Consider the following 18,640-nt stretch of genomic DNA (forward strand, 5'->3'; position numbering starts at 1 on the left):
GTGCAACTTCTCCCACTTAAAAGATGAGAGAGGCCTGTAATTTTCATCATACATTTACAGACTTCAACTATGACAGACAAAATGAGAAAAATGAAAAAAAAATCCAGATAATCACATTATAGGATTTTTATGAATTTATTTGCAAATTATGGTGGAAAATAAGTATTTGGTCACCTACAAACAAGCAAGATAGGCTCTCACAGACCTGTAACTTCCTTTAAGAGGCTCCTCTGTCCTCCACTCGTTCCTGTATTAATGGCACCTGTTTGAACTTGTTATCAGTATAAAAGACACCTGTCCACAACCTCAAACAGTCACACTCCAAACTCCACGATGGCCAAGACCAAAGAGCTGTCAAAGGACACCAGAAACAAAATTGTAGACCTGCACCAGGCTGGGAAGACTGAATCTGCAATAGGTAAGGCAGCTTGGTTTGAAGAAATCAACTGTGGGAGCAATTATTAGGAAATGGAAGACATACAAGACCACTGATAATCTCCTTCGATCTGGGGCTCCCTGTTCTCACCCCGTGGGTCAAAATGATCACAAGAATCTGAGCAAAAATCCCAGAACCACACGGGGGGACCTAGTGAATGACCTGCAGAGAGCTGGGACCAAAGTAAACCATCAGTAACACACTACGCCGCCAGGGAAAATCCTGCAGTGCCAGACGTGTCCCCCTGCTTAAGCCAGTGCATGTCCAGGCCCGTCTGAAGTTTGCTAGAAGCATTTGGATGATCCAGAAGAAGATTGGGAGAATGTCATATGGTTTTACTTAATTTTTTGGTAAAAACTCAACTTGTCGTGTTTGAGGACAAAGACATTCATCCAAGAACAAGACCTACTGTGAAGCATGGGGTTGGAAACATCATGCTTTGGGGATGTTTTTTTGCTCAGGCAGGACATCCGTGTGAAGGAAAGTCAAATGAATACACCATTATCGTGAGATTTTGATTGAAAACCTCATCCCTTCCTGGCATTGAAGATGAAACGTGGCTGGGTCTTTCAGCATGACAATGATCTGGTTTGTAAAATATTTCAAGGAGACTGGCCTAGCCAGCTCCAGATCTCAACCCCATATAAAATCTTTGAAGGGAGTTGACATGTTGCCCAGCAACAGCCCCAAAACATCACTGATATAGAGGAGATCTGAATGGAGGAATTCCAAAATAAGCAACAGTGTGAAACCTTTAGAAGACTTAAGTCATTTGACCTTTCATTGCCAACAAAGGGTATATAACAAAGTATGACTTTTGACCAAATGCTTTTTTCCACTTAAGTCAAATAAATTCATTAAAATCTTGTGATTTTCTGGATTTTCTTTTCTCATTTTGTATGACAATTGGGTTCTTGATTTCCAGGCCACTCATATTTTAAACTTGCATAATTGGTGTATAAATACTCCCCCAAGATCTCAAAATTGCTGTCCCAATATATTATCAATAAAATCTATCTTGTAAAGATATTAAGGCAGGACACAATTTAAAACATGTTATTATGTTTTACTAGAAATTATTTAAAGCATTTTATTTCAAAACAGTCATACTGTTCGTTCAAATACATCAGAACCAATGGTCCTCAAATAAACCCCTGTCCCCTACAACTTAATTCAAACGTTTTTTTAAAGATTTTTTTTAATAAGACAACACTTGATCCAATACTAGACAAAGCTCGGTTTGAATATTCAAGTACCTCCCCATCCCTAATTGCTGTCCCAATATATTACCAATATCTCACAAACTCAAATCTCTCTCCCTTTGTGTGTCTGTCTGTAGGAGATATTGGGTCAGTGCAGTAGAGAGCAGTTTAAGACCATCCTGTTCTCTGTGTAACACTAAGACAACTGATGTTGTAATGTAAATATCACTGTAAATCTACATGAACACGACACACACACTGAAAAGCTCTTGTTTCCATGGTTACTGGTACTTTAATTGAGAATGTGTATATTTTTTAGACTTTTACTTCTACTTGACAACATTCAGAAAGAAAAGATGTGCTCCTTACATTTCCAATGCTCAGGCAGGACAGCAAAACAGTGAAATTCATACACTTATTAAGAGAACTCATCCCTACTGCCTCTGATCTGGAATGTAAAATATTGTTAGACTGTGCCCCTGGCTTTCCATAAATAAATAAAAACAAGAACATCTGCATAATATAAGGAATTTGATATATAGACTTTGCTTTCCCTTTTTTTGTAACAGTATTTTTATTGAAATTTCACAATTTTCACCCATATTAAGAGATACAACAACAGAGACAAAGCACACAGAACAAAAACAAGAAAAACAGCCCCCACTTACCCATATCTACGTGCATATATATACACATACATACATACACATACATACACACATATACACACCCATACATATGTACACCATTTTCCTCTTCCTGCTCGGTGCTTCTCTCACCCCATCACCATCATTGCGTCTCTCAATACATACATTTTAAACAGACTTACAAACAGACATTAAACAAAAAAAGCTCAGTTTAAACCAAGAAGTTAGGTTCCACACATGGAACGTACAGTGTAGTTCTGAAATACATAGATACCCGCCATTCTAAGAGAATCTTTGCAGCATAATAGCTGATACCTCAGGTTCTAGGTCATTTAGATAAGGTTCCCATACTTTGTAGAACTGGTCTGTTTTAGAATGTAATGTACATGTCAGATATTCCAGAGGCACCCATTCAAATAGTATCTTATGCCAGTCTTTAATAGAAGGAACCTTAACACTAATCCACTGTAAAAGGATGTTTTTCCTCGCTGCGAAGGTAAGGATGTTGTAAAGCCTCCTTTTACAGACATAAGTAAAATGCCTACTAGGGAGACCCAACAGTAAAGAAACTGGGTCCAATTCTAGATCAACCCCTAGGATCTTTTCAATTTCTTGCAGGACACCAGACCAGTATCTTTGTATTTTGGTACATGACCATAAACAATGTGTTAGGGTGCCTGTATCAGTTTTGCATTTAAGACACTGAGGGGAAGAGGAAGTGGGGCTAAAAGCATGTCTGCGATTTGGGGATATATGCAATCTGTGTATTATTCTTAATTGGATTGCTCTAGTACGGTTACATATAGATATTGTTTTTGCATATCTCCAAATGTCCTCCCACATCTCTTCGTCAATAGTAACAGACAATTCTTTCTCCCACACTTGTTTCACCCTCTGTGTGTTGACAGCAGAAAAGGACCTTAAAAGTATCATAAAACAGACTTACAGACATTTTCCTTTGTGGGAAAAAAAAGCATTCTTTCAATGACAGACACATCAGGGTTACCAACTAAGGTGGTGCTCTCCAGAATATAATGTCTTACTTGTAGGAAGCGGAAAAGTCATGCTTTGGGAGTCGATATTTCTCGACCATCTGCTCAAATGACAACACAATCTTATCAGAAAATAAGTTGTTTAGCCTGCGTATGCCCTTATTAAGCCATAAGTTAAAGCCAGCATCCAGCAATCCTGGACTGAAATCTGGGTTGTTAAGAATTGGGGTAAGAGCAGAGGTTAGTTTGGACCTTCCCAGGAAGCGTTGAACTGACCTCCATACTTTGAGTGTGTTAAGTGTAACGGGATTATTGCAGTGTTCTTCTATAGACTTGAAACTTCTGAAAAATAAAAGATCCTGTAAGGGGTATTTTGAAAGAGAAGTCTCAATGTCTAACCAAATAGAGGAGTCATCATTTGTGATCCAGTCAGAAATATAACAAAGGTGGGCACACCATTGATAGAACTTGATATTGGGCAGGTCCAAGCCGCCCATAGAACTTGGCAGCTGCAATATTGCCATCTTAAGTCTTGGCTTGCGTTTACTCCATATAAAGGAACTTAGCCATCCATTTAATTACCTTATTGGAGAGTAATACTGGGATCATTTGGATTGGGTAAAGTAGTCTAGGTAAAACGTTCATTTTCAAGAGGGATATTCTACCCAACCAAGAAATCGGGAGAGAGTTCCAGCGCTCCAGATCCTGTCTTATTGTATCAAACAAGGGAACAAAATTGGGTTTGTACATTAGCTGGAATTTAGGAGTTACAAATATACCCAGATACATGAAACCTGAGGGAGACCATTTAAAAGGGAAGGGGGAGAAGTATTAGGTACAGAGTGTAGGCTACCAAGTGGCATAGCCTCTGACTTAGTAAGGTTAATCTTGTAGCCTGAGAATCCGCTGAATAATTCAATAATATTAATAAGAGATGTAATTGAAGTCTCGGGACTAGAGATGAATATCAGGACATCATCAGCATACAAGCTTATTTTATGGTGAACATCACCAATGAGCAGTCCCTGTATAGCAGGCGTTACCCTGATGGCCTCGGCCAGTGGTTCCATAACGAGTGCAAAGAGGAGGGGGGATAAAGGACAGCCCTGTCTGGTACCTCTGTGTATAGAGAAGCTATTTGACCGTAGCCCATTAATAAGGACAGCAGCCTGAGGATCATCATATAAAACTTTCACCCATTTTATAAAGTTGTCCCCCAGACCAAATTTATTTAGAGCAAATAATAGGTAAGACCACTCCACACGATCAAATGCTTTCTCAGCATCTAGGGAGAGCACAAGACCATCCACAGCACTTTGTTGGTAGGCTTGAATTACATTAAGAAGCCGCCTGACGTTGTTGCATGACTTACGGCCCCTAATGAAGCCAGTTTGGTCTCCTTTCACAATTAGTGGCAGTGAGTCCTCTAATCTTGTGGCTAGAATTTTAGAAAACAATTTTCTATCCACATTCAGAAGGGAAATTGGTCTGTACAAGGAACAAGACTCTGGACATTTTCCCTTTTTGAGAATAAGTGAAATGTTGGCTTCTCTCAGCGTTTGAGGGAATTGGTCATTTGAAAATGAGTGGTTAAACATATCACGCAATGGCTCAAGGATCAGGTCATGGAACTCTTTATAGAATTCACTACAAAACCCGTCTGGTCAAATCAAATCAAATTTATTTATATAGCCCTTCGTACATCAGCTGATATCTCAAAGTGCTGTACAGAAACCCAGCCTAAAACCCCAAACAGCAAACAATGCAGGTGTAAAAGCACGGTGGCTAGGAAAACTCCCTAGAAAGGCCAAAACCTAGGAAGAAACCTAGAGAGGAACCGGGCTATGTGGGGTGGCCAGTCCTCTTCTGGCTGTGCCGGGTAGAGATTATAACAGAACATGACCAAGATGTTCATAAATGACCAGCATGGTCGAATAATAATAAGGCAGAACAGTTGAAACTGGAGCAGCAGCACAGTCAGGTGGACTGGGGACAGCGAGGAGCCATCATGTCAGGTAGTCCTGGGGCACGGTCCTAGGGCTCAGGTCCTCCGAGAGAGAGAAAGAAAGAGAGAATTAGAGAGAGCATATGTGGGGTGGCCAGTCCTCTTCTGGCTGTGCCGGGTGGAGATTATAACAGAACGTGGCCTAGATGTTCAAATGTTCATAAATGACCAGCATGGTTGAATAATAGTAAGGCAGAACAGTTGAAACTGGAGCAGCAGCATGGCCAGGTGGACTGGGGACAGCAAGGAGTCGTCATGTCAGGTAGTCCTGGGACATGGTCCTAGGGCCCAGGCCAGTTGAAACTGGAGCAGCAGCATGGCCAGGTGGACTGGGGACAGCAAGGAGTCATCATGTCAGGTAGTCCTGGGGCATGGTCCTAGGGCTCAGGTCCTCCGAGAGAGAGAAAGAAAGAGAGAAGGAGAGAATTAGAGAACGCACACTTAGATTCACACAGGACACCGAATAGGACAGGAGAAGTACTCCAGATATAACAAACTGACCCTAGCCCCCTGACACATAAACTACTGCACGCCATTTCTACTACTGCAGCATAAATACTGGAGGCTGAGACAGGAGGGGTCAGGAGACACTGTGGCCCCATCCGAGCCCATCCCAGCCTGTCTTCAACCACCAACTTACCATCCTGGGCGCCAAAAGATCTCCAGACAGGCTGACCACAACAGTGAATCAACCCACCCAGGTGACGCACCCCCCCAGGGACGGCATGAGAGAGCCCCAGCAAGCCAGTGACTCAGCCCCGTAACAGGGTTAGAGGCAGAGAATCCCAGTGGAAAGAGGGGAACCGGCCAGGCAGAGACAGCAAGGGCGGTTCGTTGCTCCAGAGCCTTTCCGTTCACCTTCCCACTCCTGGGCCAGACTACACTCAATCATATGACCCACTGAAGAGATGAGTCTTCAGTAAAGACTTAAAGGTTGAGACCGAGTTTGCGTCTCTGACATGGGTAGGCAGACCGTTCCATAAAAATGGAGCTCTATAGGAGAAAGCCCTGCCTCCAGCTGTTTGCTTAGAAATTCTAGGGACAATTAGGAGGCCTGCGTCTTGTGACCGTAGCGTACGTGTAGGTATGTACGGCAGGACCAAATCAGAGAGGTAGGTAGGAGCAAGCCCATGTAATGCTTTGTAGGTTAGCAGTAAAACCTTGAAATCAGCCCTTGCTTTGACAGGAAGCCAGTGTAGAGAGGCTAGCACTGGAGTAATATGATCAAATTTTTTGGTTCTAGTCAGGATTCTAGCAGCCGTATTTAGCACTAACTGAAGTTTATTTAGTGCTTTATCCGGGTAGCCGGAAAATAGAGCATTGCAGTAGTCTAACCTAGAAGTGACAAAAGCATGGATTAATTTTTCTGCATCATTTTTGGACAGAAAGTTTCTGATTTTTGCAATGTTACGTAGATGGAAAAAAGCTGTCCTCGAAATGGTCTTGATATGTTCTTCAAAAGAGAGATCAGGGTCCAGAGTAACGCCGAGGTCCTTCACAGTTTTATTTGAGACGACTGTACAACCATTAAGATTAATTGTCAGATTCAACAGAAGATCTCTTTGTTTCTTGGGACCTAGAACAATCATCTCTGTTTTGTCCGAGTTTAATAGTAGAAAGTTTGCAGCCATCCACTTCCTTATGTCTGAAACACATGCTTCTAGCGAGGGCAATTTTGGGGCTTCACCATGTTTCATTGAAATGTACAGCTGTGTGTCATCCGCATAGCAGTGAAAGTTTACATTATGTTTTCGAATAACATCCCCAAGAGGTAAAATATATAGTGAAAACAATAGTGGTCCTAAAACAGAACCTTGAGGAACACCGAAATTTACAGTTGATTTGTCAGAGGACAAACCATTCACAGAGATAAACTGATATCTTTCCGACAGATAAGACCTAAACCAGGCCAGAACATGTCCGTGTAGACCAATTTGGGTTTCCAATCTCTCCAAAAGAATGTGGTGATCGATGGTATCAAAAGCAGCACTAAGGTCTAGGAGCACGAGGACAGATGCAGAGCCTCGGTCCGATGCCATTAAAATGTCATTTACCACCTTCACAAGTGCCGTCTCAGTGCTATGATGGGGTCTAAAACCAGACTGAAGCATTTAGTATACATTGTTTGTCTTCAGGAAGGCAGTGAGTTGCTGCGCAACAGCCTTCTCTAAAAATTTTGAGAGGAATGGAAGATTCGATATAGGCCGATAGTTTTTTATATTTTCTGGGTCAAGGTTTGGCTTTTCCAAGAGAGGCTTTATTACTGCCACTTTTAGTGAGTTTGGTACACATCCAGTGGATAGAGAGCCATTTATTATGTTCAACATAGGAGGGCCAAGCACAGGAAGCAGCTCTTTCAGTAGTTTAGTTGGAATAGGGTCCAGTATACAGCTTGAAGGTTTAGAGGCCATGATTATTTTCATCATTGTGTCAAGAGATATAGTACTAAAACACTTGAGCGTCTCTCTTGATCCTAGGTCCTGGCAGAGTTGTGCAGACTCAGGACAACTGAGGTTTGGAGGAATACGCAGGTTTAAAGAGGAGTCCGTAATTTGCTTTCTAATAATCATAATCTTTTCCTCAAAGAAGTTCATGAATTTATCACTGCTAAAGTGAAAGTCATCCTCTCTTGGGATGACTTTTGGTCCTGGGGCCTTACCATTTTGCAGATTCTTAATTGCGAACATTATCTCTTCCTTGGTAATAGGGGCATTAAGGAGGGACCTCTGTTCTTCGGAGATAGTAGGGAGCTCAATCTTACCAAAGAAGTTCTCCATTAATTTGGGTGCATCCTTTGGCAGTTCTGAGGCATAAAGGTTTGTATACAATTTCTTAAATGAGTCACTTATCAATTTATTTTCATATAAATGATTAACATCAGAATCAGTAATAGTAGCAATTGACTGAGAGTCAGCCCTCTTTTTAGCTAGGTATGCCAAGTACTTTCCTGGCTTATCGCCATGTTCATATAGCTTTTGCCTGACAAATCTCATTTTCTTTTCAGCGTCCTGTGTTAGTAGAGAGTCTAACGTTGATCTAATGACTGATATTTCCTTTAATAGGGCAGGAGTGGGTGCTTTCCCTTTTGATACTGAAGTACATTTAAAACCAGATACCTTTTGACTTTTACTCAAGTCATATTTTACTGGGTGACTTTCACTTTTACTTGAGTCATTTTCTATTAAGTATCTTTACTTTTACTCAAGTATGACAATTGGGTTCTTTTTCCACCACTCGTAAAGTATTATCTCCACCAAGATCTCAAAATGACAAGGAAAATATATATTTGTAAAATAATAAGGACACAACATGTGATGTTTTTAAGAAATTATTTAAAGCATTTTATTTCAAAACAGTCATACTGTTCGTTCAAATACATCAGAACCAATGGTCCTCAAATAAACCCCTGTCCCCTAGAACTGTCCCGTTCTTGCTGAGGGGGAACATTGGTGTTCACTTCACTGTCTAAAGCACCAGGGTCGCAGCTTGTCTGTTCAACCATGATCTGAGCACTAGTCCAGTCACTCAAGGGTGCCTCCTTCCCTCCAGTGGTAGGAAGTGCACATCTCCCACAGTCAGAACAATAGGCTGGTGGGCTGCTGCCTCAGTGTGATGTGAGCACTAGTCCAGTCACTCAAGGGTGCCTCCTTCCCTCCAGTGGTAGGAAGTACACATCTCCCACAGTCAGAACAATAGGCTGGTGGGCTGCTGCCTCAGTGTGATGTGAGCACTAGTCCAGTCACTCAAGGGTGCCTCCTTCCCTCCAGTGGTAGGAAGTACACATCTCCCACAGTCAGATGGGCTGGTGGGCTGCAGCCTCAGTGTGATGTGAGCACTAGTCCAGTCACTCAAGGGTGCCTCCTTCCCTCCAGTGGTAGGAAGTACACATCTCCCACAGTCAGATGGGCTGGTGGGCTGCAGCCTCAGTGTGATGTGAGCACTAGTCCAGTCACTCAAGGGTGCCTCCTTCCCTCCAGTGGTAGGAAGTACACATCTCCCACAGTCAGATGGGCTGGTGGGCTGCAGCCTCAGTGTGATGTGAGCACTAGTCCAGTCACTCAAGGGTGCCTCCTTCCCTCCAGTGGTAGGAAGTACACATCTCCCACAGTCAGAACAATAGGCTGGTGGGCTGCAGCCTCAGTGTGATGTGAGCACTAGTCCAGTCACTCAAGGGTGCCTCCTTCCCTCCAGTGGTAGGAAGTACACATCTCCCACAGTCAGATGGGCTGGTGGGCTGCAGCCTCAGTGTGATGTGAGCACTAGTCCAGTCACTCAAGGGTGCCTCCTTCCCTCCAGTGGTAGGAAGTACACATCTCCCACAGTCAGATGGGTTGGTGGGCTGCAGCCTCAGTGTGATGTGAGCACTAGTCCAGTCACTCAAGGGTGCCTCCTTCCTCCAGTGGCACGAAGTACACATCTCCCATAGTCAGAACAATAGGCTGGTGGGCTGCAGCCTCAGTGTGATGTGAGCACTAGTCCAGTCACTCAAGGGTGCCTCCTTCCCTCCAGTGGTAGGAAGTACACATCTCCCACAGTCAGATGGGCTGGTGGGCTGCAGCCTCGGTGTGATGTGAGCACTAGTCCAGTCACTCAAGGGTGCCTCCTTCCCTCCAGTGGTAGGAAGTGCACATCTCCCACAGTCAGATGGGCTGGTGGGCTGCAGCCTCAGTGTGATGTGAGCACTAGTCCAGTCACTCAAGGGTGCCTCCTTCCCTCCAGTGGTAGGAAGTACACATCTCCCACAGTCAGATGGGCTGGTGGGCTGCAGCCTCAGTGTGATGTGAGCACTAGTCCAGTCACTCAATGGTGCCTCCTTCCTCCAGTGGTAGGAAGTACACATCTCCCACAGTCATATGGGCTGGTGGGCTGCAGCCTCTGTGTGATGTGAGCACTACTCCAGTCACTCAATGGTGCCTCCTTCGCTCCAGTGGTAGGAAGTACACATCTCCCACAGTCAGATGGGCTGGTGGGCTGCAGCCTCAGTGTGATGTGAGCACTAGTCCAGTCACTCAATGGTGCCTCCTTCCTCCAGTGGTAGGAAGTGCACATCTCCCACAGTCAGAACAATAGGCTGGTGCGCTGCAGCCTCAGTGTGATGTGAGCACTAGTCCAGTCACTCAAGGGTGCCTCCTTCCCTCCAGTGGTAGGAAGTACACATCTCCCACAGTCAGATGGGCTGGTGGGCTGCAGCCTCAGTGTGATGTGAGCACTAGTCCAGTTACTCAAGGGTGCCTCCTTCCCTCCAGTGGTAGGAAGTACACATCTCCCACAGTCAGATGGGCTGGTGGGCTGCAGCCTCAGTGTGATGTGAGCACTAGTCCAGTCACTCAAGGGTGCCTCCTTCCTCCAGTGGTAGGAAGTACACATCTCCCACAGTCAGATGGGCTGGTGGGCTGCAGCCTCAGTGTGATGTGAGCACTAGTCCAGTCACTCAAGGGTGCCTCCTTCCCTCCAGTGGTAGGAAGTACACATCTCCCACAGTCAGGTGGGCTGCAGCCTCAGTGTGATGTGAGCACTAGTCCAGTCACTCAAGGGTGCCTCCTTCCCTCCAGTGGTAGGAAGTACACATCTCCCACAGTCAGATGGGCTGGTGGGCTGCAGCCTCAGTGTGATGTGAGCACTAGTCCAGTCACTCAAGGGTGCCTCCTTCCCTCCAGTGGTAGGAAGTACACATCTCCCACAGTCAGATGGGCTGGTGGGCTGCAGCCTCAGTGTGATGTGAGCACTAGTCCAGTCACTCAAGGGTGCCTCCGTCCCTCCAGTGGCAGGAAGTACACATCTCCCACAGTCAGAACAATAGGCTGGTGGGCTGCTGCCTCAGTGTGATGTGAGCACTAGTCCAGTCACTCAAGGGTGCCTCCTTCCCTCCAGTGGTAGGAAGTACACATCTCCCACAGTCAGATGGGCTGGTGGGCTGCAGCCTCAGTGTGATGTGAGCACTAGTCCAGTCACTCAAGGGTGCCTCCTTCCCTCCAGTGGTAGGAAGTACACATCTCCCACAGTCAGATGGGCTGGTGGGCTGCAGCCTCAGTGTGATGTGAGCACTAGTCCAGTCACTCAAGGGTGCCTCCTTCCCTCCAGTGGCACGAAGTACACATCTCCCATAGTCAGAACAATAGGCTGGTGGGCTGCAGCCTCAGTGTGATGTGAGCACTAGTCCAGTCACTCAAGGGTGCCTCCTTCCCTCCAGTGGTAGGAAGTACACATCTCCCACAGTCAGATGGGCTGGTGGGCTGCAGCCTCAGTGTGATGTGAGCACTAGTCCAGTCACTCAAGGGTGCCTCCTTCCTCCAGTGGTAGGAAGTGCACATCTCCCACAGTCAGATGGGCTGGTGGGCTGCAGCCTCAGTGTGATGTGAGCACTAGTCCAGTCACTCAAGGGTGCCTCCTTCCTCCAGTGGTAGGAAGTACACATCTCCCACAGTCAGATGGGCTGGTGGGCTGCAGCCTCAGTGTGATGTGAGCACTAGTCCAGTCACTCAATGGTGCCTCCTTCCTCCAGTGGTAGGAAGTACACATCTCCCACAGTCATATGGGCTGGTGGGCTGCAGCCTCAGTGTGATGTGAGCACTACTCCAGTCACTCAATGGTGCCTCCTTCGCTCCAGTGGTAGGAAGTACACATCTCCCACAGTCAGATGGGCTGGTGGGCTGCAGCCTCAGTGTGATGTGAGCACTAGTCCAGTCACTCAATGGTGCCTCCTTCCCTCCAGTGGTAGGAAGTGCACATCTCCCACAGTCAGAACAATAGGCTGGTGCGCTGCAGCCTCAGTGTGATGTGAGCACTAGTCCAGTCACTCAAGGGTGCCTCCTTCCCTCCAGTGGTAGGAAGTACACATCTCCCACAGTCAGATGGGCTGGTGGGCTGCAGCCTCAGTGTGATGTGAGCACTAGTCCAGTTACTCAAGGGTGCCTCCTTCCTCCAGTGGTAGGAAGTACACATCTCCCACAGTCAGATGGGCTGGTGGGCTGCAGCCTCAGTGTGATGTGAGCACTAGTCCAGTCACTCAAGGGTGCCTCCTTCCCTCCAGTGGTAGGAAGTACACATCTCCCACAGTCAGATGGGCTGGTGGGCTGCAGCCTCAGTGTGATGTGAGCACTAGTCCAGTCACTCAAGGGTGCCTCCTTCCCTCCAGTGGTAGGAAGTACACATCTCCCACAGTCAGGTGGGCTGCAGCCTCAGTGTGATGTGAGCACTAGTCCAGTCACTCAAGGGTGCCTCCTTCCCTCCAGTGGTAGGAAGTACACATCTCCCACAGTCAGATGGGCTGGTGGGCTGCAGCCTCAGTGTGATGTGAGCACTAGTCCAGTCACTCAAGGGTGCCTCCTTCCCTCCAGTGGTAGGAAGTACACATCTCCCACAGTCAGATGGGCTGGTGGGCTGCAGCCTCAGTGTGATGTGAGCACTAGTCCAGTCACTCAAGGGTGCCTCCGTCCCTCCAGTGGCAGGAAGTACACATCTCCCACAGTCAGAACAATAGGCTGGTGGGCTGCTGCCTCAGTGTGATGTGAGCACTAGTCCAGTCACTCAAGGGTGCCTCCTTCCCTCCAGTGGTAGGAAGTACACATCTCCCACAGTCAGATGGGCTGGTGGGCTGCAGCCTCAGTGTGATGTGAGCACTAGTCCAGTCACTCAAAGGTCCCTCCAATCCTCCCGTAGTAGGAAGTGCACACATCAGACAGTAGGCTGGTATAGTAGATCGTAAGCTGAAGCCTCAGTCCTCCACACATTCATAGCTACCGATTTGTGTTCTCTTTCAAGTCAAATTTACCCTCACATTAACCCTTAAAATCTATAAATCATCTTTTCCCATCAAAGCTCACCCTCTTCCCGCTCCCTCAACCAATCCTCCTCCCTCCCATTTTGAATTGTCAGACTGTAATTGGCACCCGCCCTCCCCTGGCCCCTACACCCTCGGTCCCTCACTGAGTGCTGTACACACCGCTGAGCAGGCGGCTCTTCTTCTCCTCCTTCTGGCTCTCGTTCTTCAGGTCAGAAAACACCTGGGAGAAGAAGTTAGGGTCTGTGTTCATCTGGAGCATCTTGACACTCATCAGCTTGGTGATGGTCATGCAGCGGATCCAGAAGGTCTGCCTGCAGGTGTCCACCAGGAAGGGTTTCAGGGGGTAGGCGATCTCGTTGCCCATGTAGGAGCAGGTCGTATAGAGGCAGGTGAGCAGCACGGCATGCAGCTCGTGCAAGGTGGCCACCTCGGAGGAAACCGCCTCGCGGCACAGCATGTAGAGGAAGACCACAGCGGCCGGATTGATGCAGCTCTGGCTCTGATAGCAGTTGTCCAGCAGATAACGGTCCACCACCCGCAGCCACAGCACCGGGTCCATGGAAGACATGTCCTGGAGCCGGTAGCAGCGCCGGCACAGGAACTCACCCAGACAGCGCAGCAGCTCGCCGGTTGTAGCGTGGACCATCACCAGCCTCCTGGGAGCGTCGAGTTCCTGGACGGTCACCATCTGGGGCGTGTCGGGGGCCGTGTTTGAGTTGGATAAGGGGACCTTCTCGACCGACGAGGCCGCGTTGTTGGAGATGGCTGGAGTGCCTTGGTCCTGGGTGGCCAGCTTGTCACAGGACTGAGACTTCTCAAGGGTGAGGGTGGCCAGCTTGTCACAGGACTGAGACTTCTCAAGGGTGAGGGTGGACAGGTTGGAGAAGGACTGAGACTTCTCCAGGTTCTCATTACTCAGATGGGCAATGTTGTTTTGGTTGGTGTTCTCATGGGCCTGCACCTTCTTGGAGCTCTTCTTCTTCACAATCCACCTCCATGGTGAGTAGCGCTTCAGAGTCTTGTCTTTTGCGCTCTTACCGGTCTGGACTTCCATCAAGTGGCCCACAGTGTCCGGCCCATCTTTGAAGAGGACTGCCTTCTTGCGGAGCGAGATAGACATTACGGTTCCCATGGTCAATAGTGCCTGTGGAAAACAAAATGCTTCAATCTTAGCAAAATGAAATGCATGTCACCAGTTCAGTTGGCCAAGCTAGCTCAGCTCTGCCTGTCTCTGAAATGGCATCCTATTCCCTATAAAGTGCAGTGCTTTTGACCATGTGGCCCAAAGGGGTCTGGTCAAAAGCAGTGCTTTAAATAGGAAACAGGGTTTCATTTGGGACAGATTCTAAATCACAGTATTAAGCATAGACATTAGTGCTCTGTGTTCATAAACATGAGCAATATAACATTCCAAAGCGAAACAAAAATATTACTCACTGATTTCAAGTTGATATGTGAAAAAGTTATAAAGATATTTCTACATTTACTTTGTTAATTGAAAGGTAAAGACGGGTTGTCCAGTGCTTTGAGTTCAAGGCTGTTATGGTTGTGAACATCAGAATTGTCCAAGGTTCTGAAATCGAGTTTCCACGTCGTAATAAAGAAGTAGATCATAGAGGCGATTTTGTGAAAGATTATAAGTTTCATGTGGGCTAAAATAAATAAATAAACAAATAAATAAAGTCTGATGTTCCCCGTGATAGAATTAGCCTCATATTTGATACAGCCCAGCTCAATAAATTGAAAACGAAATAACCTCTGAGTGTCTGTTACGTCACGGCGTTACATTTCTGTCCTCAGTGGCTGAATAACATGTATCTGGCGAGTGTTTTGCATGGATCTCAATGGTCTGTCAAATTATATTGGCAGCTCTGTCAGGCTCCCGCTTATCTCGTTCACCAGCAGACTATTCTTCCCCCTAAATTGTGCTTTAATAAATTCCGTTTAGCAATCTACTCCAATAATGCGCATTTAGCCTGGGGACGATTATGTGCGCGCCTATAATCGCTATTTAAAGTGGGGAGCATACAGGCCGACTTCGATGTCAGGACTGACTGGAGAGCTCGCTTAAAATGCGCTATAAAAGTAGGCTAAATTGCATTTTCATGTAAAACGCAAAATAAGAACCAGCAGTAGCTGAAATAAAAAATTATACAACTTAATTCAAACGTTTTTTTTTAGAATTTAAAAAATCATACGACAGTTGATCCAATACTAGACTAAGCTCGGTTTGAATATTCAAGTACAGTGGGGCAAAAAAGTATTTAGTCAACCACCAATTGTGCAACTTCTCCCACTTAAAAAGATGAGAGAGGCCTGTAATTTTCATCATAGGTAGACTTACATTTACATTTACATTTAAGTCATTTAGCAGACGCTCTAGAGCGACTTACAAATTGGTGCATTCACCTTCAACTATGACAGAGAAAATGAGAAAAAAAATCCAGATAATCACATTATAGGATTTTTTATGAATTTATTTGCAAATTATGGTGGAAAATAAGTATTTGGTCACCTACAAACAAGCAAGATTTCTGGCTCTCACAGACCTGTAACTTCTTCTTTAAGAGGCTCCTCTGTCCTCCACTCGTTACCTGTATTAATGGCACCTGTTTGAACTTGTTATCAGTATAAAAGACACCTGTCCACAACCTCAAACAGTCACACTCCAAACTCCACGATGGCCAAGACCAAAGAGCTGTCAAAGGACACCAGAAACAAAATTGTAGACCTGCACCAGGCTGGGAAGACTGAATCTGCAATAGGTAAGGCAGCTTGGTTTGAAGAAATCAACTGTGGGAGCAATTATTAGGAAATGGAAGACATACAAGACCACTGATAATCTCCTTCGATCTGGGGCTCCACGCAAGATCTCACCCCGTGGGGTCAAAATGATCACAAGAACGGTGAGCAAAAATCCCAGAACCACACGGGGGGACCTAGTGAATGACCTGCAGAGAGCTGGGACCAAAGTAACAAAGCCTACCATCAGTAACACACTACGCCGCCAGGGACTCAAATCCTGCAGTGCCAGACGTGTCCCCCTGCTTAAGCCAGTGCATGTCCAGGCCCGTCTGAAGTTTGCTAGAGAGCATTTGGATGATCCAGAAGAAGATTGGGAGAATGTCATATGGTCAGATGAAACCAAAATATAATTTTTTGGTAAAAACTCAACTTGTCGTGTTTGGAGGACAAAGAATGCCGAGTTGCATCCAAAGAACACCAGACCTACTGTGAAGCATGGGGTTGGAAACATCATGCTTTGGGGATGTTTTTTTGCAAAGGGACCAACACGACTGATCCGTGTGAAGGAAAGAATGAATGGGGCCATGTATCGTGAGATTTTGATTGAAAACCTCCTTCCGTCAGCAAGGGCATTGAAGATGAAACGTGGCTGGGTCTTTCAGCATGACAATGATCCCAAACACACCGCCCGGGCAACGAAGGAGTGGCTTCGTAAGAAGCATTTCAAGGTCCTGGAGTGGCCTAGCCAGTCTCCAGATCTCAACCCCATATAAAATCTTTGAAGGGAGTTGACGGTCCGTGTTGCCCAGCAACAGCCCCAAAACATCACTGCTCTAGAGGAGATCTGAATGGAGGAATGGGCCAAAATACCAGCAACAGTGTGTGGAAACCTTGTGAAGACTTACAGAAATCGTTTGACCTCTGTCATTGCCAACAAAGGGTATATAACAAAGTATTGAGAAACTTTTTATTGACCAAATGCTTATTTTCCACCATAATTTGCAAATAAATTCATTAAAAATCCTACAATGTGATTTTCTGGATTTTCTTTTCTCATTTTGTCTGTCATAGTTGAAGTGTACCTGATGATGAAAATTACAGGCCTGTCTCATATTTTAAACTTGCATAATTGGTGGCTGACTAAATACTTTTTTGCCCCACTGTACCTCCCCATCCTAATTGCTGTCCCAATATATTATCAATATCTCAAAAATATCTCAAATCTCTCCCTGTAGGAGATATTGGGTCAAGGCAGTAGAGAGCAGGCATTTAAGACCAACCTGTTATTACCTTTATTTTACTAGGCAAGTCAGTTAAGAACAAATTCTTATTTTCAATGACAGCCTAGGAACAGTGGGTTGTAACTGCCTGTTCAGGGGAAGAACGACCTTGTCAGCTCGGGGATTCGAACTTGCAACCTTTTGGTTACTAGTCCAACGCTCTAACCGCTAGGCTACCCTGCCGCCCCTGTTCTCTGGGTAACACTAAGACAACTGATTTTGTAGTGTAAATATCACTGTAAATCTGCATGAACATGACACACACACTGAAAAGCTTTTGTTTCCATGGTAACTGGTACTTTACTTGAGAATGTATATCTTTTTTAACTTTTACTTCTACTTGACAACATTCAGAAAGAAAATATGCATTTCCAATGCTCAGGCAGGACAGCAAAACAGTCAAATTCATACACTTATTAAGAGAACTCATCCCTACTGCCTCTAATCTGGTTTGTAAAATATTGTTAGACTGTGCCCCTGGCTTTCCATAAATAAATAAAAACAAGAACATCTGCATAATATAAGGAATTTGATATATAGACTTTGCTTTCCCTTTTGATACTTAAGTACATTTAAAACCAGATACCTTTAGACTTTTACTCAAGTCATATTTTACTGGGTGACTTTCACTTTTACTTGAGTCATTTTCTATTAAGTATCTTTACTTTTACTCAAGTATGACAATTGGGTTCTTTTTCCACCACTCGTAAAGTATTATCTCCACCAAGATCTCAAAATGACAAGGAAAATATATATTTGTAAAATAATAAGGACACAACATGTGATGTTTTTAAGAAATTATTTAAAGCATTTTATTTCAAAACAGTCATACTGTTCGTTCAAATACATCAGAACCAATGGTCCTCAAACGAACCCCTGTCCCCTAGAACTGTCCCGTTCTTGCTGAGGGGGAACATTGGTGTTTACTTCACTGTCTAAAGCGCCAGGGTCGCAGCTTGTCTGTTCAACCATGATCTGAGCACTAGTCCAGTCCCTCCAGTGGTAGGAAGTACACATCTCCCACAGTCAGATGGGCTGGTGGGCTGCAGCCTCAGTGTGATGTGAGCACTAGTCCAGTCACTCAAGGGTGCCTCCTTCCCTCCAGTGGTAGGAAGTACACATCTCCCACAGTCAGAACAATAGGCTGGTGGGCTGCAGCCTCAGTGTGATGTGAGCACTAGTCCAGTCACTCAAGGGTGCCTCCTTCCCTCCAGTGGTAGGAAGTAGTGTGATGTGAGCACATCTCCCCTCCAGTGGTAGGAAGTACACATCTCCCACAGTCAGGTGGGCTGCAGCCTCAGTGTGATGTGAGCACTAGTCCAGTCACTCAAGGGTGCCTCCTTCCCTCCAGTGGTAGGAAGTACACATCTCCCACAGTCAGATGGGCTGGTGGGCTGCAGCCTCAGTGTGATGTGAGCACTAGTCCAGTCACTCAAGGGTGCCTCCTTCCCTCCAGTGGTAGGAAGTACACATCTCCCACAGTCAGATGGGCTGGTGGGCTGCAGCCTCAGTGTGATGTGAGCACTAGTCCAGTCACTCAAGGGTGCCTC

The 18,640-nt window shown here is 45.7% G+C and overlaps 1 protein-coding gene across 13 annotated transcripts in view; it reads left to right on the forward strand.

The window, feature by feature from the left end:
• dnah9l (dynein, axonemal, heavy polypeptide 9 like) overlaps positions 1 to 18,640 on the forward strand; it is a 155,518-nt gene that overhangs the window by 118,580 nt on the left and 18,298 nt on the right. The window contains exon 83 of one of the 13 annotated variants that reach the window (XM_052464211.1): positions 13,274 to 13,932. The exons of the other annotated variants lie outside the window; for them this stretch is intronic. Coding sequence (XP_052320171.1) covers positions 13,274 to 13,780 — 507 coding nt within the window. The 3' untranslated portion in view covers positions 13,781 to 13,932. Of the gene's footprint in view, positions 1 to 13,273; positions 13,933 to 18,640 lie in introns of those variants that run through there. 13 annotated transcript variants of the gene reach the window in all.

The sequence above is a fragment of the Oncorhynchus keta genome, chromosome 15 (genome assembly GCF_023373465.1).
Source record: "Oncorhynchus keta strain PuntledgeMale-10-30-2019 chromosome 15, Oket_V2, whole genome shotgun sequence".
Lineage (NCBI taxonomy): Eukaryota > Metazoa > Chordata > Actinopteri > Salmoniformes > Salmonidae > Oncorhynchus > Oncorhynchus keta.